This window comes from Anolis carolinensis, chromosome 1 (genome assembly GCF_035594765.1).
Source record: "Anolis carolinensis isolate JA03-04 chromosome 1, rAnoCar3.1.pri, whole genome shotgun sequence".
Taxonomy (NCBI): Eukaryota; Metazoa; Chordata; class Lepidosauria; order Squamata; family Dactyloidae; genus Anolis; species Anolis carolinensis.
Genome location: NC_085841.1, coordinates 2,262,805 through 2,286,416, shown reverse-complemented (window position 1 = coordinate 2,286,416; position 23,612 = coordinate 2,262,805). Strand labels below are relative to the sequence as shown.

At 41.6% G+C, this 23,612-nt stretch overlaps 1 protein-coding gene and 1 long non-coding RNA gene across 3 annotated transcripts in view; both read left to right on the top strand.

Annotated features, from left to right (window-relative positions):
- The first annotated feature begins 1,573 nt into the window (after nucleotides 1–1,573).
- LOC103281302 (oocyte zinc finger protein XlCOF6) lies at nucleotides 1,574–23,157 on the top strand. Its single transcript, XM_062968775.1, has 3 exons — nucleotides 1,574–6,639; nucleotides 14,026–16,182; nucleotides 20,392–23,157. The coding sequence occupies exon 3, from the start codon at nucleotides 20,447–20,449 to the stop codon at nucleotides 22,265–22,267; it is 1,821 nt and encodes a 606-aa protein (XP_062824845.1). The 5' UTR covers nucleotides 1,574–6,639; nucleotides 14,026–16,182; nucleotides 20,392–20,446; the 3' UTR covers nucleotides 22,268–23,157.
- The window catches only part of LOC100555632 (zinc finger protein 239), a 28,683-nt gene continuing 27,353 nt past the window's right edge, over nucleotides 22,283–23,612 (top strand). The window contains exon 1 of one of the 2 annotated variants that reach the window (XR_010002282.1): nucleotides 22,283–22,471. This is a non-coding gene — a long non-coding RNA (zinc finger protein 239). The remainder of the gene's footprint in view (nucleotides 22,472–23,612) is intronic. The other variant, XR_010002283.1, reaches the window with a different exon arrangement.

The following is a 23,612-nucleotide window of genomic DNA, read 5'->3' as shown; positions in this document are numbered from 1 at the left end:
AAAGCAGGCAACAGCAATCGCTGTTACCTATCCTATCCTATCTATCTATGTTTGTTTATTTATTTATTTATTTACAGCATTTATATTCTGCCCTTCTTTCTCACCCCGAAGGGGACTCAGGGCGGATCACAATACACATAGAAGGCAAACATTCAATGCCTTTTAACATAGAAGAAAGACAGACAAACGCAGCTCCAAGCTGGCCTCGAACTCATGACCTCTTGGTCATAGTGATTTGTTGCAGCTGGCTGCAACTGACTGCTTATCAGCCTGCGCCATAGCCCGGGCTATGTTATCTATCTATCCTATTCATCTATCACATATTTTATCATTGCTTGTATTTTGATTTTGCTGTAAGCCGCCCCGAGTCCCCTTCGGGGGAAATGGAGGCGGGATATAAATAAACATTATTATTATTATTATTATTATTATTATTATTATTATTACTGTATTATCTATCCCAGGGGTCCCCAAACTAAGGCCCGGGGGCCGGATGTGGCCCTCCAAGGTCATTTACCTGGCCCCCGCCCTCATTTATAATAGAATATTTTTATATCATTTTAAATAATATAATATATTGTATATACATATAATATTAATAATAATATTATGTTATACAATATAATACTAATAATAATACCATATAATAATATTAATTATATGTTATATATTACATATACAGTAGAGTCTCACTTATCCAACACTTGCTTATCCAACGTTCTGGATTATCCAACACATTTTTGTAGTCAATGTTTTCAATATATCGTGATATTTTGGTGCTAAATTCGTAAATACAGTAATTACTACATAGCATTACTGCGTATTGAACTACTTTTTCTACCAAATTTGTTGTCTAACATGATGTTTTGGTGCTTCATTTGTAAAATCATAACCTAATTTGATGTTTAATAGGTTTTTCCTTAATGCCTCCTTATTATCCAACATATTCGTTTATCCAACATTCTGCTGGTCCGTTTATGTTGAATAAGTGAGACTCTACTGTAATATTACAGTATAGTGGTATAGTTCAATATAGTAATATATAATGCTAATATTGTGATATGCTAATAATATATTGTATGTACATACAGTTGATCTGGAGTGAGAAGGTGAGAAGGGCAGGATATAAATGTAATAAATAATGTAGTAAATGAATAAATAAATAATTTTAGACTTAGGCTCGCCCAAAGTCTGAAATGACTTGAAGTCACACAACAACAACAATCCTAATTAACTTGACTATCCCATTGGCCAGAAGCAGGCCCACATTTCCCATTGAAATCTTGATAGGTTTATGTTGTTTACTATTATTTTCATTTTTAAATATTGTATTGTTCTTTTGTTGTTGTTGTTTTGCACTACAAATAAGACATGTACAGTGTGCATCAGAATTTGTTTGTATTTTTTTTTCAAATGATAATCCGGCCCCTCCACAGTCTGAAGGATTGTGGACCGGCCCTCGGCTTAAAAAGTTTGAGGACCCCTGATCTATCCTATCCACCTAGCCTGTCCATCTATCCTTTCTATCCATCTATGCGATCCATCCTATCTGTCTATTATATCTATCCTATTTATCATATCCATCTATCCCAAACAATAATAACAACACCTTATCCATCTATCCATCTATCTTATATGTTATGGTTGAGCCTTCTGGCTCCGGTACTACGAGACATGGTCGTAAGACTCCTCGAGAGTCAGACTCTTTTGAGGAGCGTGAAAGGAAGCGGCTCCGGGACTTATTTGCAGAACCAACAGATGAAGACTCATTTGAGGGTTTTACTGAGGGAATGGAGGAAGAGATGGTTAGCTCAGAGGAGGATGACATGGAGTGGACTCGTGTGAGGGAGGATTTGGGTGTCACCGGCAATGATAGCATGGGAGGCGATTGGCAGGTTGCAGAATCAGACCCATGGACGGGCTGGAGGGATGGAGCGGGATCCACAGCTGGGGATGCTGTGGGGCGTAGTCAAAGGTGTTTTAGCTCTGATGAGGATGATGAGGAGGCACCTGGAATTAGGATAGCAGCTGACAGCGATGAGGAGTTATGAACTGGGATAAAATGGGGTTTAGGATCAATGGCTAATTGCGTTGGGCAAGGTAATCTGGACGAACGCTTGGGCTCTTGTTGGGGAACTTCCTGAAGACGGGTGTGATTCGTTGCTGGATACGTAAGTTACCAAGGACACTGGGCATAGACGGCGGGAGGTACTGTGTGGGGTTTTTCTGTGCAACTTGTGTTTAATCTTGATAGCTTGGACCTCCGTCGTCTTTTTGACGGACATTAATTACCTACTCTGGACTGACGCTGGACTGACTGACTGACTACGACCCTGGACTATCCCTTCTGTGGCTATCGGTGGAACCTGTGGACGTCTGCACTTGGCTTTCGACCTTGGACCGGATTGAGACCCATGCTGACCGTCGTTACCCTGATTGATGTGCCTGGACCCGGATTTCGCTTGTTGCACGGAGGAGTAAACAGCCGGAGTTACTCATCTGTAGCTTTTGAGTAGCAGAGAGGAATCTGCTGCCAGCTTTTGTGTTCATTTTGACCTCTGCTTTCCACCTTTTGTTTGTTTAAATTGTTAAGCTGAAGTAAGCACTTTTTCTTTAACCCGGATTAAATTCCTGTTTAATCCGGTTAATTCTTTGGAACCGTTTTAATTTAAACGGAGCTGTTTTTTGTTACTTTTCACATCAAAGGCAAGTGTTTGCCTAGTCTTTTGTTTTCTACGGGCATTTCTCAGTTCTGTAACTTTAATAAACTGTGTTGTACCCTATTTGGTGGCGTTCTGTCTATGACATTATACATCTATCTTTTGCTGGGACTTTTAAGTATGTCATTTCTAAGTGAGTGTAAGTAATTGTAAGAATCAGACCCAAGTATGCTGTAGGTAATAAAAATCAAGTTTCAAGTTTATTCGATGCTTAGTGTTATGGTTGAGCCTTCTGGCTCCGGTACTACGAGACGTGGTCGTAAGACTCCTCGAGAGTCAGACTCTTTTGAGGAGCGTGAAAGGAAACGGCTCCGGGACTTATTTGCAGAACCAACAGATGAAGACTCATTTGAGGGTTTTACTGAGGGAATGGAGGAAGAGATGGTTAGCTCAGAGGAGGATGATATGGAGTGGACTCGTGTGAGGGAGGATTTGGGTGTCACCGGCAATGATAGCATGGGAGGCGATTGGCAGGTTGCAGAATCAGACCCATGGACGGGCTGGAGGGATGGAGCGGGATCCACAGCTGGGGATGCTGTGGGGCGTAGTCAAAGGTGTTTTAGCTCTGATGAGGATGAGGATGAGGAGGCACCTGGAATTAGGATAGCAGCTGACAGCGATGAGGAGTTATGAACTGGGATAAAATGGGGTTTAGGATCAATGGCTAATTGCGTTGGGCAAGGTAATCTGGACGAACGCTTGGGCTCTTGTTGGGGAACTTCCTGAAGACGGGTGTGATTCGTTGCTGGATACGTAAGTTACCAAGGACACTGGGCATAGACGGCGGGAGGAACTGTGTGGGGTTTTTCTGTGCAACTTGTGTTTAATCTTGATAGCTTGGACCTCCGTCGTCTTTTTGATGGACATTAATTACCTACTCTGGACTGACTGACTGACTACGACCCTGGACTATCCCTTCTGTGGCTATCGGTGGAACCTGTGGACGTCTGCACTTGGCTTTCGACCTTGGACCGGATTGAGACCCATGCTGACCGTCGTTACCCTGATTGATGTGCCTGGACCCGGATTTCGCTCGTTGCACGGAGGAGTAAACAGCCGGAGTTACTCATCTGTAGCTTTTGAGTAGCAGAGAGGAATCTGCTGCCAGCTTTTGTGTTCATTTTGACCTCTGCTTTCCACCTTTTGTTTAAATTGTTAAGCTGAAGTAAGCACTTTTGTTTTAACCCGGATTAAATTCCTGTTTAATCCGGTTAATTCTTTGGAACCGTTTTAATTCAAACGGTGCTGTTTTTTGTTACTTTTCACACCAAAGACAAGTGTTTGCCTAGTCTTTTGTTTTCTATGGGCATTTCTCAGTTCTGTAACTTTAATAAACTGTGTTGTATCCTATTTGGTGGCATTCTGTCTATGACACTTAGACAATAGGTCTTTCACATGCAAGGCAAACAAACAAATACATGAAGACCAGAATTATTAAATACAATATAAAACACAGCAAGACTAATTTCTGATATTGCAGCCGATTGTGCTGGAGATGCTTTTAACTAATAGTAATGAAAATCAATCCACCTGGTTCGTCTAATGCAATGAGCAGCCAAAGTTGAGTAGTTGTAGAACTACTAAAGAAGTGCAAGGTTTCTATGTTGTTTGAGGGTTGGTTCTGGAGGTTCTGTGTTTGTTGGAGGCGTGTGCTTACGCTGCAAAGTTCCAGAAGAAGGAGGAGGAAGAAGGAGAAGAAAGCTTTTGCAAGCAAGAAGGCTTCAACTGCTTGGGAGTTGCTGGCAGAAAGGTTGGAGAAGAGTTCCTATATTGTAAATATTCCTTTGTATACAGTCCTTTTCTACTACAAAGACATTTGGTGTATGTCGTCTACTTAAACCAGTGAGAGAGAGCTTCTTCTGAGAAGGGTGTGTTTCTATTGCCTCATACAGATCCCTTGTAATTACATGGTGACGTCTATCACATCTATCCTATCTACCTATTTTATCCATCTGTCCGTCCGTCCTATCCAACCATCTTTCCTTTCTACCTATCCTGTCCTATCCACTACCATATATCTATCCATCCATCTATCTATATCATTTATCTATCTAATCTATGTGCCCTATCTAGCCTATATATCTGTCTATCCTATCCAATCCATCCTATCTATCCTATCATCTATCCTATCTATCCATCCTGTGCATCTATCCCATCTAACCTACTTATCTCTCCTATCCTATCCACCTATTCTATTAATCTATCCCATCCATCTTTCCTATCTACTTACCCTATGTACCTATCTTATCCATCTATCCTATCCACTTATCCTGTCCTGTCTGTCCCATCCTGTCCCATAATAACACCCTTTCCCATCTGTCCCATCCAACAATAACAACACTCTATCTATCCCATCCGTCCCATCTATCCCGTCCAATAATAACACCCTATCCATCTATCCCAAACAATAACACCCTATCCTATCGCATCCAATCACAACACCATATCCATCTATGCCATGCATCCCATCCAATAATAACACCCTATCCATCCCATCCATCTAATAACACCCTATCCATCAGTCCCATACAATAATAACACCATATCCGTCTATCCCATCCATCCCATCCAATAATAACACCCTATCAGTCTATCCCAAACAATAACACCGTATCCATCTATGCCATGCATCCCATCCAATAATAACACCCTATCAATCTATCCCATCCAATAATAACACCCTATCAGTCTATTCCAAACAATAACACCATATCCGTCTATCCCATCCATCCCATCCAATAATAACACCCTATCAGTCTATCCCAAACAATAACACCGTATCCATCTATGCCATGCATCCCATCCAATAATAACACCCTGTCAATCTATCCCATCCAATAATAACACCCTATCAGTCTATTCCAAACAATAACACCATATCCGTCTATCCCATCCATCCCATCCAATAATAACACCCTATCCATCTATCCCAAACAATAACACCGTATCCTATCGCATCCAATCACAACACCATATCCATCTATGCCATGCATCCCATCCAATAATAACACCCTATCCATCCCATCCATCTAATAACACCCTATCCATCTGTCCCATACAATAACACCATATCCGTCTATCCCATCCATCCCATCCAATAATAACACCCTATCAGTCTATCCCAAACAATAACACCGTATCCATCTATACCATGCATCCCATCCAATAATAACACCCTATCAATCTATCCCATCCAATAATAACACCCTATCAGTCTATTCCAAACAATAACACCCTATCCATCTATCCCATCCATCCCATCCAATAATGACACCCTATCCATCTATCTTATACATTTATCTATTGTTGAAACTTAAGTATGTCATTTCTTAAGTGAATGTAAGTAATTGTAAGAATCAGACCCAAGCATGCTATAGGTAATGAAAATCAATTCACCTGGTTCGTCTAATGCAATTAGTAGCCCAGGTGGAGTAGTTGTAGAACTACTAAAGGAGTGAAAGGTTTCTATGTTGTTTGAGGGTTGGTTCTGTGTTTGCTGGAGGAGTGTGCTTATGCTGCAAAGTTCCTGAAGAAGAAGGAGGAGGAGGAGGAGGAGGAGAAGAAAGCTTTTGCAAGCAGGAAGGCTTACACCTGCTTGGGAGTTGCTGGCAGAAAGGTTGGAGAATTGTCCCTGTATTGTAAATATTCCTTTGTATACAGTCCTTTTCCTACTACAAAGACATTTGGTGCGTGTCTACTCCTTAAACCAGAGGGAGAGCTTCTTCTGAGAAGGGTGCGTTTCTATTGCCGCATACAGAACCCTTTTAATTGCATGGTGACGTCTATTCTATCTATCCTAGGCATACTCTGAGGCCCCGCCCCCTTTGCGCCAGTGAGTTGCTACGTCACTCAGGCCCCGCCCCCTTCGTCGCCGCCATTTCTGTGAAGAAGAAAAGAAGGAAGGAAGAAGAACGACAAGGTGAGGGTTTTGAGCGGGGTCTCTCGTCGCTTTTCCCTTTCTCTCTCTCCCCCTCCGCTTGCGCTGGTTTCCATCCGGGACCCAAAGGGATTTCTGGCCCTCTTGGCTTCCTTGGTGCTGCAGGCAGATCAAACGGGAGGAGGGAGTGAGGCCTTTCTTTCCCTCAGCCGCGGCCTCCTCGTTCCTGAGAGATTTCCTTCCTGGAGACCAGACCTCGAGAGACAGACCCAGGCGCCTCTGGAGTCTTCTTGCAGAGGCCGCATTCAACTTCCCGTCTAATTTTGAGCACGGATTTTAAACCTTCATGGTTAAGGGATCGTCCTGTTGTTCTAGGTCAGTGGTTCCCAAACTTATCAGGCCTGCCGCCCCCTTTCCAGAAAAAAATCTGACTCAGCGCCACCTAGAAAGGGGGTGTAGCTTAGAGGGGATGGGCGTGGTTCCTGCTCAAGATACAGGGCTGTGAGGAGAGGTGGGCGGGGCCACAAATGGACTGGGATGGGCGGAGTTATGAGCTCTGAGGTAGGGCTGAGCTTTTATCCCTGTCCTGTGGCACCTGCCAGGACATAGGGGGCGGGGCTAAAAGAGGGGCGGGGCCTCTTCCCAAGTGCCTGATGGGGCTAAACCTCTGAACCTGGCCGGAATCGTGAAGCTGGAAAAATGTTAAAAATGCCTCTGAGTCTGTCCAATGTATGTTGTTTGTCTGTTGGCATTGAATGTTTGCCATATATGTGTTCATTGTAATCCGCCCTGAGTCCCCTTCGAGGTGAGAAGGGCGGAATATAAATACTGTAAATAAATAAAAATATATCCCGCCCCTGTGTTCTAACAAGTGCCTCAGGGGAGGTATATAGAGGCTCAGCCCTGTCTTGTGCTCTTGGGAAGAGCCCTGTCCCTTCCCCTAGCCCCGCCCTTTAGTCCTACCATAAAAGGCCTCTCAGGAGAGGTATAGAGGCTCAGCCCTGTCTCGGGCTCTTGGAAGGAGGTCCCGCCCTCAGTGCCCCAACAAGCAACTCAGGAGAGGTATAGATTCTCAGCCCTGTCTTGGGCTCTTGAGAAGAAACCACGCCCACTCCTTTAGCTCCGCCCCCTGTGTGTCCTAACAGGCACCTCAGGTGCTCAGCCCTGTCTCCGGCACTTGGGAAGAGGCCTGCCCCTCCTCTGGCCCCGCCCCCATGTCCTCATAGGTGCCTTCACCGCCCCACTGGATCGCCCCAGCGCCCACTGGGGGCGGTAGCGTCCACTTTCGGAATTTTTTTTTTTGTCAGGAGCAACCGGAGTTGCTTCTGGAGTGAGAGAATTGGCCGTCTGCAAGGACGTTGCCCAGGGGGACGCCTGGATGTTTTGATATTTTACCATCCTTGTGGGAGGCTTCTCTCATGTCCCCGCATGGAGCTGGAGCTGATAGAGGGAGCTCATCCGCGCTCTCCCCGGGTGGGATTCGAACCTGGCAGCCTTCAGGTCAGCAACCCAACCTTCAAGTCACAAGGCTTTTATCCCCTAGGCCACCGGAGGCTCCACTTTGGGAATCACTGTTATAGGTCCTTTGCTGCACTTTATTCCATTCCTCAGTTGAATGTAGATTCTGGCTCACGCCTTCCCAAGCACCTTATCTGGATAACAGTTCTGGGTATCTACCTCTCCTGTAGTTTATGTACCTTCCCTGGCCCCGTTTATTTTTAGGAGGCTACCCAGGTTTTTATCTAAGTATGTTCTATTGCGAAGGTGATTTTAATATGTTTTAGTGATTTGTTTTTTATTGTTGTGTTGTTTTATATTGTTTGTATTCTCCTGATCCTATGTAAGCTGCCCCGAGGTCCTTCGGGCAGATGGAGGCGGGGTATAAAAATAAAATAGTTATTATTATTATTGTGTTTTACTCTCTGTTCCGTGTATTTTAATATGTATTTTATAGAAACGCGTTTTTGTATTTGTCTTTTATAGAACTACATTTTGATATGTATACATTTGTCGAGTTTTTATAATATTTATAATGCTTTAATTATGCTGTCACCCACCTCAAGGCCCAAGGAGAGGCGAGCAACAAATCCAGTTATTTCTTGTGCCAAATAAGTTTTATTTTGTTTTTAAAACAAAGAAAAAATAACTCAAACAGTCAAAAAAAGGGGAAAGAAGGGAAAGGCGGGGATCATGAAAGGCTCTAGTATGTAAGTTAAGGAGCCATTCCCAGAGGTGGTGCTGGGAGTCTCCTGTTCAAATTTATTTATTTACAGTATTCAAACCCCTGGCAGTTGTCCTGTCAGGTTCCTCAGGATTCCGTTTTGTCCTCCATACTGTTTAACATATACATAAACCCCCTGGGAAGAGTCATCACGCACACACATACACACACACACACACACTGGCTTGGGTACCCGGCGATGCCCGGGTTATTTGAAAAGGTCCTTATTTGTTTTTTAGTGTTAGGTAATATTAGTTTGGTCATATGTTATGCTATTTCTTAGGAAAAAAACTCAGTCTTTGCTTTTATTTTTTTATTAATGTTCCTATTAGAAAATGCTTAAGGATGTGGGTGAAGCCTTGGTTATTTATTTATCATATCATAAGCAAACCGAGGTTGCAGTTGTAATGTATTCAGAAACAAAGAATTAAAACTTGGTGTTATACAAAACCAGACCAGAAGGTGGCCACTTGGGGTGCCTCTGGTGTTGTTATAAGAAAGTCCTCCATTATGCATGTGGCAGGGCTCAGGCTGCATTGTAATAGGTGGTCTGTGGTTTGCTCTTTTCCACACTTGCATGTCGTGGACTCCACTTTGTGGCCCCATTTCTTAAGGTTGGCCCAGCATCTCATGATGCGCAGTCTGTCCAGCGCCTTCCAAGTTGCCCAGTCTTCTGTGTGCCCAGGGGGGAGTCTCTTATCCGATCTCAGCCATGGCTTGAGGTTTTGAGTTTTAGCTTGCCACTTTTGGACTCTCGCTTGCTGAGGTGTTCCTGCGAGTATCTCTGTAATTCTAGTAAACTATGATTTAAGGCATTGGCGTGCTGGCTGATATCCGAATGGGTGATGAACCAGAGATGTCACTACCTTGGTCCTTTCATTATTTGCTGCTACTTGCCAGTGGATGTCAGGTGGCGCAATTCCGGCTAAACAGTATAATTTCTCCAGTGGTGTGGGGCATAGACATCCTGTGAGAATGAGGCATGTCTCACTAAGAGCCATGCCCACTGTTTCAACATGGCGAGATATATTCCACACTGGGCATGAGTATTGAGCAGCAGAGTGGCAAAGTGCAAGGGCAGATGTCTTCATTGTGTCCGGTTGTGATCCCTAGGTTGTGCAAGTCAGCTTTTGTATGATATTGTTTCTAGCACCCATTTTGGCTTGATATTCAAGCAATCCTTTTTCTAAGTCAGAGCCCGGACCAGGGTACTCCCTAGTATTTTGGTGTGCTGCACTTTTCTAGTGGGATTCCTTCCCAGGTAATCCTAAGATTAAGGTGAAAAGCACACGTCTGTGTTTTAGATGGATTAGGAATCAGCTGATTTTTCCTGTAATAGGCAGTAAGAGCACTGAAAACTTCGGAGAGCTTCTGTTCAACCCTTTCAAAGCTCTCTGCTTGGGCGGTGATGGAACGATCGTCAGCATAGATGGAACTCTATTCGTTCTGGCAGTGGCTGATCATTTATGTAAATGTTAAACATTGATGGAATGAGCATGCTCCCCTGAGGCAGGCTGTTCTTCTGTTTTGCCATCTGCTTCTCTGGCCCCGGAATTCAACAAAAAAGCTCCTGTGATATAGCAGATTTCCTAAGAAGCAGGTGAGGTGGTCGTCTTTTGCGATATTATAACTTTTTCTCGGGAGAAGGCGATGATTTACATTGTTATAAACTGCTGACAGGTCTATAAAGGCAGCTGTAATCTGCTGCTTTTCAAAACCATCTTCTATGTCAATGTATGGGATTATTGTTTCAGTATTGTTCGTTTTTCTATTTTTGTGCCTGTTCTCATTATTTTCTTTTTAATTTGCTGACTCCAACCTTGAAAAATTCATAAAGATTAATTAGAAAGTCAAAATAAAAGCAAGGTGCCACTCTCCCAGCATCCCAGGTATAGAACATTGGCTTTTGGAAACCCAGCATTCATTAATAATAATAAGAAGAAAACTTTATTTATACCCCGCCACCATCTCCCCGCGGGGACTCGGGTGGCTTACATGGGGCAGCGGCCCAAACAACGTAAGGACAAAATATAAGCAACATAATACAAATCACAATATAAAAAAGATAAAGCAGTAATATAATATATCAATTAAAACAACAATACAGGATAAAAAATTACATTTAAAACACATAAATGGTAAGACCGTAATAAATACAGGATAGATTATTAAAAACCCTCTGGGGCTGACTAATTAATGACTGTATCTCCGAAGGCCTGCCAAAACATCCAAGTCTTCATTTATTTCCTGAAGGAAGGTAGAGATTCATTTATTCGATCTTTTTTCCCTCCCCCTCACAGCTTTCCCCTTTCATTTTCCTTCCTTCCCTCATTTTTCTTTCTTCCCTATCCCTCTCTTTCTTCTCCTTTCCTTTCCTTCTTTTTCCCCTTCCTTCCTTCAGTCCTCCCTCCCTCCCTCCTCTCATACTCATGTCACCATTCTTTCCCATTGACATCACAGAGGGCCACTTAACCTGGCTACAGCCTTGGCCACAAATGGACAAACATGCAGACGTACTTTGATTTTTATGTCTGTAAATATATGCTAGTTTTCTGCTCCATGTACAAACAAATCTACAACCTGCTTTCAATTAATTCCTACTTCAAGAAGCTGTCTGTTTAATTGCCTTAGGAAGGGGTGGCCCCAGTGGGGTATGCTGGGAGCGACAGTCTAAAAAGGCTTCCTTTGGAAGATCTGGCCTGCAGTGGCCAAGTACAGCTGGTGGGAACGAGGGACGGTGCCTTCTTGGTGGTAGGTCCCTGGCTGGGGAACACCCACCCTAGAGACATCTGACAAGCCCCAACCCTTCTGGCCTTCAGAAAAGCTGTAAAAACATGGTTGTGTGCCCAAGCTTTTAATGAGTAAATGTCAAAGTCGACACAGTCCGATTTAAGGCTGAAGCATGATGTTTTTGGACAAATGGATCTAATTACATATGTTTTTAAATTTTATAATGTATTTTAATAGTTTTATTAATCGATTGTATGTATTGTTTTGATTTATTACTGTGTTTTAGGCATTAAATTTTGCCAATTGTTGTAAGCCGCCCCGAGTCCCCTCGGGTGAGAAGGGTGGGGTATAAATGCTGGAAATAAATAAATAAATAAAAGGGAGAAAAGGGGGGTCTTTTCATCTTGGATGGTTTTTCTTGGGCTGGAACCAATCTGGGGCTCTTGGTGGCCTCCCATCCAAGTCCGCATCATAATATAATCCCATATTTGGTAGTGCCAGTCCACCTCTATCTTTTGAGTCTTGCAAATATTTCATTTTAATTATAGGTTTGACATTTTGTTATTTATTTATTCCAGTATTTGAAGAGTTCTTCTTTCGAGACAGTTGTTATTGTTGAAATAAATTCAACATTTTAGGCATTACATTCAGTTTAATTGTTGATATTCTTCCCAATAGGGACAAGTCTAGTTTATTCCATTTTTGTGAGTTTTTTTGTATTCCTTTCCATGCTTGCTCATAATGATTTTTTAAATACAGTAGAGTCTCACTTATCCAACACTCGCTTATCCAATGTTCTGGATTATCCAACGCATTTCTGTAGTCAATGTTTTCAATATATCATGATATTTTGGTGTGAAATTAGTAAATACAGTAATTACTACATACCATTACTGTGTATTGAACTACTTTTTCTGCCAGATTTGTTGTATAACATGATGTTTTGGTGCTTAATTTGTAAAATCATAACCTAATTTGATGTTTAGTAGGCTTCTCCTTACTCTCTCCTTATTATCCAACATATTCGCTTATCCAACGTTCTGCCGGCCCATTTATGTTGGATAAGTGAGACTCTACTGTAGTTCTGAATTATTGTTCGTCAAGTGGATTCCTAGATATTTTACTTGGATGTTTTACTGTTTACAGACTTGGCATTTAGCACTGTGTCTTTGTAGTGGTTCCCCAAATGATCGTAGAGACTATTATTCTGGATCTGCATGGTCTTTCTTCCAGAAGTGGACAAACATTTCCAGATGAAAAGGAGTCCCAATGTGTTAGAAATGACAACCTTCATCAAGGCATCTCTAGCAATCTGTTTGTTTATAATCTTGTTGCTTACTGTTTACTGTATGTATGTTCTGGTGTGCTGCTTCCTTTACTCTATGGTTTTCTGAGAAGTTATAAAAGGGGTTACAGACCACATACACATTCTCTCTCTCTCTTTCTCTTTCCTTTTGACTATGTGACCTGTTGATGGCTGTTTTTGTTACAAGAGAGATGCCCTGGCTGGCTCATCCAGTAACAGCCACTGATTAAGGTCCTGGGTTTTAGCCTGCCACTTTTGGACTCTCCCTTGCTTAGGTGTTCCTGCAAGTATCTCTGTAGATCTTAGGAAGCTGTTTCTTGATTTAAGAAACATGGCATGCTGGCTGATATCTGAATGGGATGGGCCAGAGATGTCAATGCCTTGGTCCTTTCATTACTAGTTAGCACTTCCCGATGGATGTCAGGTGGTGAAATACCGGCTAAACAGTATAATTTCTCCAGCAGTGTTGGGCATAGACATCCTGTGATAATGCGGCATGTCTCATTAAGAGCCACATCCACTGTTTCAACGTGGGGAGATATATTCCACACTGGGCATGCATATTCAGCAGTGTATGGTGAACATATGAAAGTTGTGAGTAAACAAAATGTTATTTCCATCGAAGTCTACTTCATTTTTGTCTGTTGAGTGCATGATATGAGACAAGTTGTTTTATAGGAAAGTACGTTTTTGGGCACTGAATAAAAACACTTCTAAAGCTCTGTTGTTTTTATACACTGGTAAATGTCTGTTTTTGACTGCTTTCTCTTCAAGACTGAAGCAAGTTGGACTGAGTGGCCCCTGGGGTTGCTTCTATTATTATTATTATTATTATTATTATTATTATTATTGCAAAGATTGAGTGGCCTCTGGGGTTTTCCAGTGAAATACTGTTAAGTTTATGTTGGTTAAAATTGTTAATTTTAAATATTGTTCTATCTTTTTTTTTTTACTAAAAACAAAATATGTGTAGTGTGCATAGGAATTTGTTCATGGTTTTTTCAATTAGTTTACACAAACATTCTCCATCCATCTGCCAGTGCCACAGATGAGGAGGCAGGGTCATGCTATTTTGATTTGCAACATGACCCATGAAGGCAAAGGGGGGAAATCCTGGAGGTAAAGAAGGTTTCTCATTTTCATTATTGATTTTTGCTTCTTTTTTGACCAGGGAGATGAGGAGTTTATCTTTGGGTGCGGGAAGGAAACCAATAATATAGGAAGAAGAAATCCTCTCAAGGTGATGATCTTGTTGAATTCTTGACCTAACTTAAAGATTTAAAAAAGGAAAAAAAAGAGTCAAGGCTCTGTCTTGCAATTCAACACCCATATCACTGTTGACATGAAGGGGAAAGCATCTAAATGCCTGGAGTGTGGAGAGAGTTTCACTGGGAGGAATCATCTGCAGCAACATGAAAGGACTCACACTGGAGAGGAACCCTATACATGCCTGGAATGTGAACAGAGATTTTCTTATAGTTCAAGTGTACATAGACATCAATGGACTAACATTGGGGAGAAAGCCTATGAATGCCTGGAGTGTGGACAGAGCTTTGGTCATAGCTCGAGTTTATGTTCACATCAAAGGACTCACACTGAGAAAAACCCCTATAAATGCCTGGAGTGTATACAGAGCTTAACTCAGAACGCAAATCTATGTTCGCATCAAACAACTCACACTGGGGAGAAACCCTACAAATGCCTGGAGTGTGGAGAGAGCTTCACTAAGAGTTCAGGCCTACGTTCACATACAAGGACTCACACTGGGGAAAAACCCTACAAATGCTTGGAGTGTGGAAAGAGCTTTGCTAAGAGTGACAATCTACGTTCACATCAAAGGACTCACAGTAAGGAGAAACCCTATACATGTCTGGAATGTGGAAAGAGCTTCACTAAGAATGTCAATCTATGTTCGCATCAAAGGACTCACACTGGGGAGAAGCCCTATACATGCCTGGAGTGTGGACATAGCTTCACTCAGAGTTCAAGTCTACATGCACATCATAGAATTCACACTGGGGAGAAACCCTATATATGCCTGGAGTGTGGAAAGAGCTTCAATCATATTTCAGGTCTACGTTCACATCAAAGGACTCACACTGGAGAGGAACTCTATAAATGCTTGGAGTGTGGACAGAGCTTCACTCATAATAGAAGTCTACGTTCACATCAAAGGACTCACACTGGAGACTTAACCCTAGAAATGCATGGAGTGTGGGAAAAGCTTTTCTGAGAGTTCAAATCTACATATACTGTACATAGAATTCACATTGTAAAGAACAGTGGTATTTGAGACTCTCTAACATAGAGCTTTCCAAACTTTTCATGTTGGTGACACACTTTTGCAACATAGTAATTCAGTTTAACTAGCAAACCAGAGGTTAAACCCCTTATAAGATTTTGAATTTCTATAAATAATATAATAATATATAGTGATTCATATCAAATAATCTTTACTGTATAAACAATGTATGTGCCATTTCCTCTAGCTGATCCGTGTGCTTAATCACAAACATCATTATCAACAAATTTTATTTTCTTAATTACAGATGTATGTATTTTGTGGTAATGTGCAAATAACAAAAGTTATAACAGTACCCCAGTGAAGTATATTATGCTTGGGAATCTGGTGTGTCCTCTGGATGGCTTTGAGCTGAGCTTTGATGGTTGTCTGTTGGGAGGGCTTTGACTGTGCCTTCCTATCTGGCTGAAGGGGGTTGGACTGGATGCCCTTTGGAGATCTCTTCCAATGGAGGCAGAGGAGGAATCGTTTTACATGCAACGTGCCTGTGTACTACAACCAACGCACTAGTGTGTCATGACACACAGTTTGGAATGCTCTGATCTAATACATGCGAAGGCAATGCTTATTAATGCTGAAAAATGAGAGCACATTGTTGTGATATTTTTATCATGTTGTGATGCTTTTGCAGAAAGGCCCGGAAATATTGGGATCAAATGCATATGATGCTGGATGGTTATTGATAAGGTTAGATTTACAATGAGAAAGATGCCAAGAGTATATGATAACTTCATCAAGCATTGTCTATCCTCAAAGATGGGAGGAAGTCGTTATCCCACACAAGAAGAATGACTGATCAAAATCCGCAAGCTCTCAGAAATTGACAAGGTGACTTTGCCAATTAAAAAGAAATCTTTGAGCAACTTCAAGAAATATTGGGATTTATTTATTACTTTTCACAACAACAACAGGTGCGGTTGGCAGGGACGAGAGACGGGGTCTTCTCAGTGGTGGCCCTGCGGCTGTGGAACTCGCTCCCCAGTGACATCAGAATAACCCCCTCGCTCTAAAGCTTCAGGAAAAATCGTAAGACCTGGCTATTTAAGCAAGCTTTTGAGGATTAATATGACCCATAAATATGATGGAGAACAGTGGAGCAATTGATTCAGTGTTTACAAAGCTCAGTTGGTGCTTGGGACTTCTTTATCACTTTTTCACTACAACAACAAAAACAACAGGGGCAAATGTCAGTTGTCAGATTTATGAATTTTAAAGGAGTGTTACCAAAAGCAGAAGTGTACTTACATAGGATTATCTAATGGGAGTAGAATAATAAGGGATACAATCAACTCAGTGTGAAGTTCTTAGAATTAGACCCAGGTCTGTTTCTGTTTGCTTGTTAATATACTTTATGTATCTATATAGGGTTGTTTTATTGCTGTGTTTTTTCTGATTTATTTTTGTAGTTTTTTGTGGTAACCACTCGGTGAGCTGTACAATTATATATATAATATATATATACTAGCTTTGCCCGGCCACGCGTTGCTGTGGCTTATGGGAATCCTTTGTTGCCCAGGTGGAATAGCAGTGAATAGCCTTGCAGTCGCAAAGCCTGGCCATTTTCTGGAGTAGCTGGAGCTTTTTGTTGTATGAACGTAGAGGCATGGATGAGCGGTTGTGCTGCCAAGTTTAGTGTTTCTGGGATGTGTAGTTTTGTTGTTTTGTCCTAGGCCAAAATTTCATTACCCTTTTATATATATAGATATATAAATACACACACACACACACACACACACGTGTGTGTGTGTGTGTGTGTGTGTGTGTGTGTACGTGTATGTGTGTGTATATATATATATATATATATATATATATATATATATATATATAAAGGGTAATGAAATTTTGGCCTAGGACAAAACAACAAAACTACACATCCCAGAAACACTAAACTTGGCAGCACAACCGCTCATCCATGCCTCTACGTTCATACAACAAAAAGCTCCAGCTACTCCAGAAAATGGCCACACTGTGTGTGTGTGTATTGTTCTCCTTTTCTTAATAAAAAAACAGTTTCTGTGTAAAGGGATTTTAGAAGGGTCTAAATGTCAGAGACTCAACAGGCTGATAAAGCTGAGGTTTAATACATCATTCAGAATCCTGCCGCTCCCGGGGTTTGAACCTGCGACCTTTCGGTCTGCAAGTTCAGCAGCTCAGTGCTTTAACACACTTCGCCACCGGGGTTCCTTTTCCCCAATAAGCCTGCACCAATTCACATGACCACCACACATGGAAGAAGGCCCCTTTGTTTTACACCTCCAACAGAATCCCAATTGCAAATTATCTATTTTGGCAAGGAAAGCTGGGGTTGTATGGCACCTGTAGAACATTTTATATAAATTGTCGCTAATTGAAACCACAACTGAAAATTTGAAACCTTTGTTCCACAGGAATTACCATTTATCTAGATCTTTTGCCCATGAAATCATGGAGGTTTTTACTCAGTTGTCTTCTAGGTTATAGCACAAGATATATTTATACAATCTGGTTATTCAACCTTCCCCCCCCCCCTTTTTTTTTCTAATAGAGTTTCAAGTTCAGATTTTTTTGATGCAACCTCCCCCCTTTGTTATTTTTTAACGTTTTGCATAATTGGTGATATCGGAACCCGTCTTTAATGCCCAGTCCGTCTTTCCCCCTCGGTGCCCATTGGCCGTTGAGTCTGATAAGAAATTCACCATATGTCCTTATTTCATCCTTGGATGTGGATTTCGCAATGGCTTCTACTGGTTCTATGCCTAACTTGTACCTGTTCCAGACATCTGTAAGGCTTCCTCTAATTATATGTTTGTTAAAATAATAATAATAATAATAATAAAACTTTATGTATACCCCGCCACCATCTCCCCAACGGGGACTCGGGGCGGCTAACATGGGGCCACGCCCAGAACAGTACAATATAATAAAATATGAAAACAGTATACCATAGCACAATTAAAAGCAATACAATAGATGATAATAAACATTACATCACAAAATCAGAAAACAGTAAAACAGGGCAGGCCGCATGGACACAAGGATAAAACTCAGAGTGAGAGGAACAGAGGAGTACTCCACTGTGGACAGGGACAAAATCCTTATTTAGTCTCTCTCCTTTGTACCAGAGGTATGCGTGCCACCCAAAGCTTAGTCCGTATCCTTCTAAATTAAGTAAATGTACTTTCTTTAGTTGTATCCAATCTCTAAGCTAGCTCATACAAGCGGCTTCGTAGTAGGTTTTTAAGTCTGATAAATTTAGTCGCCCCTCTCTCTTTGGCATCAATTAAGTTCTTGTATGCAATTCTAGCCTTTTTCCCTGTCCAAACAAATTTCATTATGTCCCTTTTCCATAATTAAAGGTTTTGGTACCTTTAATGATGGGTATATTCTGAAATAAAAAAATCATTTTGGGGAGTATCATCATCTTGATTATTGCTCTCATGCCCAGCCATGTTAATGGTAGCTTCTGCCAATGAACCACGTTTTTTCTAATTTCAGACCACACCTTTTCATAGTTGTCTTGGAATAAGTTAATGTTTTTGCTCGTAATCGTGATACCTTTAGGACTACCATACATTCAGCTGCCTCTTTTAATTTCCTAATCATGTTGGCATTTATATTTTTTTAAAATAAATTTGGATTTATCTTTGTTTATTTTAAATCCCAATACCTCATCGTACAATTTGACTACCTCTAATATTTTTGGAATGCTCTGTCTTTGAGTTGGATAGAATACAAACCATATCTGCATATGTTTGAGTTTTGATTTCCTGGCCCCTTACTTTGAATCCTTTAATTTGCTTGGTCTCTCTGATTCCCAAAAATAAATCGCAATGGCAAAAGTGGACAACCTTGTCTGGTCCCTTTCTGTATATCTACAGTCTTGGTCAATTGTCCATTTATTTTTAGCTTAGCATTTTGCATAGAGTATATTGCCCCCACTGCTTTCTTAAAACGGTAACACACCTCGTACGATTCTAAAACTTTCTCCAAGTAACCCCATCTAACATAATCAAAGGCTTTTTCCGCATCCAGGAAGAATAATACCAGATCTTTATTGGAGTCACTCTCTGCTACCTCCAGCACATTCAAAAGTATTTTGATATTCTGACTCTAATGTCTGTATGGTAGGAATCCTGCTTGGTCCTTTTGAATAATCTTTGCTAGCATTTATTTGCCAGAATAGTGAAAAAGGTCTGCATTTTTTCCATCTATCAGATTTGAAAATGCAATGTGACTCCATGTCCAAAGATTTCTTGCAGTTCCGTGGGAAACTTTTCCTTTAAAAAGGGCTCTACAGTTTTTAAAGTTTTGCCCATGCTTTGTGAGGTATTTGTGAGGGGGTTTCTATGGGAGGATTGCTCAGAGTAGATGCCTGTTCTTCTCTGGGTCAGGATTTAATGTGCTAGTCAATGCAAATACATTGCTAGGAAGGACCCTGTATAAAAAGCCTGTGTTTCTCTAGCTCGCCTTAACCTGTTGAAAATCGTTCCCTGAACAAAGGACGAGAAAGGAATGGGTCAAGTGGGCAAAGGTCAAAGAGGCTGGCATGGGGAAAAGACATTGTGGATGGTGCTGTGCTTGTCTTTGCATCCAAGGGCGTGAATGGCCCAAAGCGAACTTTGTTCAACAGAGACTCGTTGTCAACCTTCCAAGAAGACTCAATGTGGTTTTGAATTAGATGGGTTGGGAGGCAGGGTCATGGTTAGCTTTAGGATTCCTTTGGAGAAAGACAGGAATTTTGGTGGCAGCAGGCATCTAATTTGGGATGCTCAGGAAGCAGACCTTGGACCCACGTGGGATATGGGATAGAAGGCGTCCCAGTAGTCTTTGTGTCCCTCAGCATTTAGCACATTCCAGTAGTTCAGGGAATCCCATTATCCAATGGTGATGCCCTTCAATTTAGGAAATAATTGTTTCTTTTTACCTGCCTGCCTGCCTGCCTTCTGTTCCTTCAGCCATATTTGTGTTCAACCCAATGAAATCAATGTGATACTCCAGTATTAGAAGGAGTTCTCCTTTCCTCCTGTCATTCATTCTTTTCTTCTTCCCTCCTTTCTTCTTTCTTTCTGGATTAATTCCCTACTTTTTAAAGAATTAGTGATTGCCTTTGCTTGTATCTGTGTTTGTGCTTGAGGCCTTGATGTCTACACTTCATGATATTTTATTTTCCAATATGAACCATGAAATGGGGTAAATCTTGGAGGTAAAGAAGATTTCTGGCTTTCATTATTGATTTCTTGCTTCTTTCTTGACCAGGAAATGAGGATTCTGTGGAGCCACCTCTTGGATGCAGTAAGGAAACAAACAATATATGAAGAAGAAATCCTGTCAAGATGGCGATCTTGCTGAGTTCTTGACCTCACTTACAGAGAAGAAAGAAAAAAAGAAGAGCCAATTATCTGTATTGGAATTCAACACCCATATCACTGTTGACATGACTGAGAAAGCATCTAAATTTCTGGAGTGTGAAAAGAGTTTTACTCAGAATGTGAATCTATGTTCACATGAAAGGACACACACTGGGGAGAAACCCTATACGTGCCTGGAGTGTGGAAAGTGCTTCACTCAAAATGGACACTTACGTTCGCATCAAAGGATTCACACTGGGGAGAAACCCTATACATGCCTGGAGTGTGGAAAGAGTTTCACTGCAAGTGGACATCTACGTTCACATGAAAGGACTCACACTGGGGAGAAACCCTATACATGCCTGTTGTGTGGACAGAGCTTCACTCAGAGTGCAAATCTACGTAGACATCAAAAGACTCACACTGGTGAGAAACCCTATACATGCCTGGAATGTGGAAAGCGCTTCACTGAGTGTGGAAATCTACGTTCACATCAAAGGATTCACACTGGGGAGAAGCCCTATATGTGCCTGCAGTGTGGACAGAGCTTCACTAATCATTCGAGTCTACGTTTGCATCAAAGGACCCACACCGGGGAGAAACCGTATAAATGCGTAGAGTGTGGAAAGAGCTTCACTCAGAGTGCAGATCTACGTTCACATCAAAGAATCCACACTGGAGAGAAACCCTTTACATGCCTGGAGTGTGGACAAAGCTTCACTCATCATTCGAGTCTACATTCGCATCAAAGGAGCCACACTGGGGAGAAACCCTACACATGCCTGGAGTGTGGGAAAAGCTTTACTAAGAGTACAAATCTACATTTTCATCAAAGGACTCACACTGGTGAGAAACCCTATACATGCCTGGAGTGTGGAAAGACATTCACCCGTAGTGGATATCTGTGTTCGCATCAAAGGACTCACACTGGGGAAAAACCCTATAAATGCTTGGAGTGTGGACAGAACTTCACTAAGAATATAAATCTACGTTTGCATGAAAGGACCCACACTGGAGAGAAACCCTATACATGCCTGGAGTGTGGACAGAGCTTTAGTTGTATTTCAGGTTTACATTCCCATCAGATGACTCACACTGGGGAAAAACCTTATGAATGTCTGGAGTGTGGAAAGTGCTTCACTCAAAGTGCAAATCTACATAGACATCAATGGACTCACATTCGGGAGAAATCCTATGCATGCTTGGAATGTGGACAGAGCTTCACTCAAATTTCAGCTCTACGTTCACATCAAACGATTCACACTGGGGAGAAACCCTATAAATGCTTGGAGTGTGGACAGAGCTTTACTAATCATTCGAGTTTACGTTTGCATCAAAGGACCCACACTGGGGAGAAACCCTATACATGCCTAGAGTGTGGAAAGAGCTTCACTCAAAGTGCACACCTGCATAGACATCAATGGACTCACACTCGCCAGAAACCTTATGTATGCCTGGAGTGTGGACAGAGCTTCACTCAGAATTCAGGCCTACGTTCACATCAAAGGACTCACACTGGTGAGAAACCCTTTACATGCCTGGAGTGTGGAAAGACCTTCACTCAGCGTGCAAACTTACATAGACATCAAAGGATTCACACTGGGGAGAAACCTTATGCATGCCTGGAGTGTGGACAGAGCTTCATTCAGAATTCAGATCTACATTCACATCAAAGGACTCACACTGGGGAGAAACCTTATGCATGCCTGGAGTGTGGAAAGAGCTTCACTCAGAGTGCAAATCTACATAGACATCAACGGACGCACACTGTAGAAAAATCCTAACAAAGCTTGGAGTGTGGACAGAGCTTCAGTAAGAGTGTAAATCTGTGTTCGCATCAAAGGACCCACACTGGGGAGAAACCCTATACATGCCTGGAGTGTGGACAGAAAAATGGAAATATACATAGACATCAAAGGACTCACACTTGGGAGAAGCCCTAGAAATAGCCTTGCAGCTTCAAAACCTGGATGCAATTACACTATGATGTATGTATCCCCTAGTAATTTGTTTGTATATGATTTTGAAAGTATTATACAGTGTGCAATACTTTGTTCTCAGAGCACATGCAGTAGAGTCTCACTTATCCAACATAAACGGGCCGGCAGAACGTTGGATAAGCGAATATGTTGGATGGGGGGTTAAAGAAAAGCCTATTAAACATCAAATTACATTATGATTTTACAAATTAAGCACCAAAACATCATAGACTGTTACCTGTCCAACACCATAGTCATTGGCAGCCTTCTGCATCATCTCTCCTTTATCCAATCTCTTGATTGGCTCAAGTTTTTGTTCCATTGATACAACAATCTTCTTTCTTTTAGTTGCCAAAAGGACATGCATAGATTGGTGGCGGGAGGGGTCTACCACTTGTTTGGAAGCGTGGCTGCACTTGTGTTATTGTCGGGTGTGTTGTTGTTTTTCTAGGCAGCAAAACAAATGATGTTTTTAGTTGTTTGTAATTTGTGTAGTTCTTTGATTTCATTAAAATATAAGTGATCGTCTCTGCAATGTGAAAAGAACAGAATGTGCTGTCATTGTATACTGTAAATAGAAGTGATTTGATCATGTTCACATTACACTCCTGGAGGGTGGCATTTCCCTATTCCCGTTTAGGGCCTCTGGAAGTGTAAGGAGTCCGATATGGAGAAATAAAGCAGCATTAACTCAACAGTTTTGTGAGCATACTGTAGTTTTAATCTCATCTGCTTTCCCGCTGCCCTGGGGTACTTGAGTGCTTAGGATATGAATGCCTGACCATAAAGTAGAACCAAAATAAAGGACAGGTATTATTTCTCTAAAAGGGAGAGAAGCAATATTATGTGAACACCAGAGTGGGAACAGCTATCCCTTCCTATAAGATGAATGCAATAATGTTTTGTAGCTCATTCCCTTCCCCCATGCCAGAAATAACACTGAAATACCTAATTCCTCTTGTTCCTATCTTTCTTTCTTACTTATTTACTTACTTCCTCCTCTCTTTTAGGCAGCATCTCAAAGGGACAAACTGAGTATGCTCAGAAACTTCTCAGGTCTCGCGTTAATACAGAGCGAGGCTGAGATTTCCAGGAGAGGAGGATTTCTTCCAACAAATAATGCGGGGGGAGGGATGGTGGGCGGGCCTCA

Bases quoted from the DNA above. Each gene is read 5' to 3' on its own strand.
- LOC103281302 (XM_062968775.1), top strand. From the start codon at position 20,447: ATGAAGAAGAAATCCTGTCAAGATGGCGATCTTGCTGAGTTCTTGACC.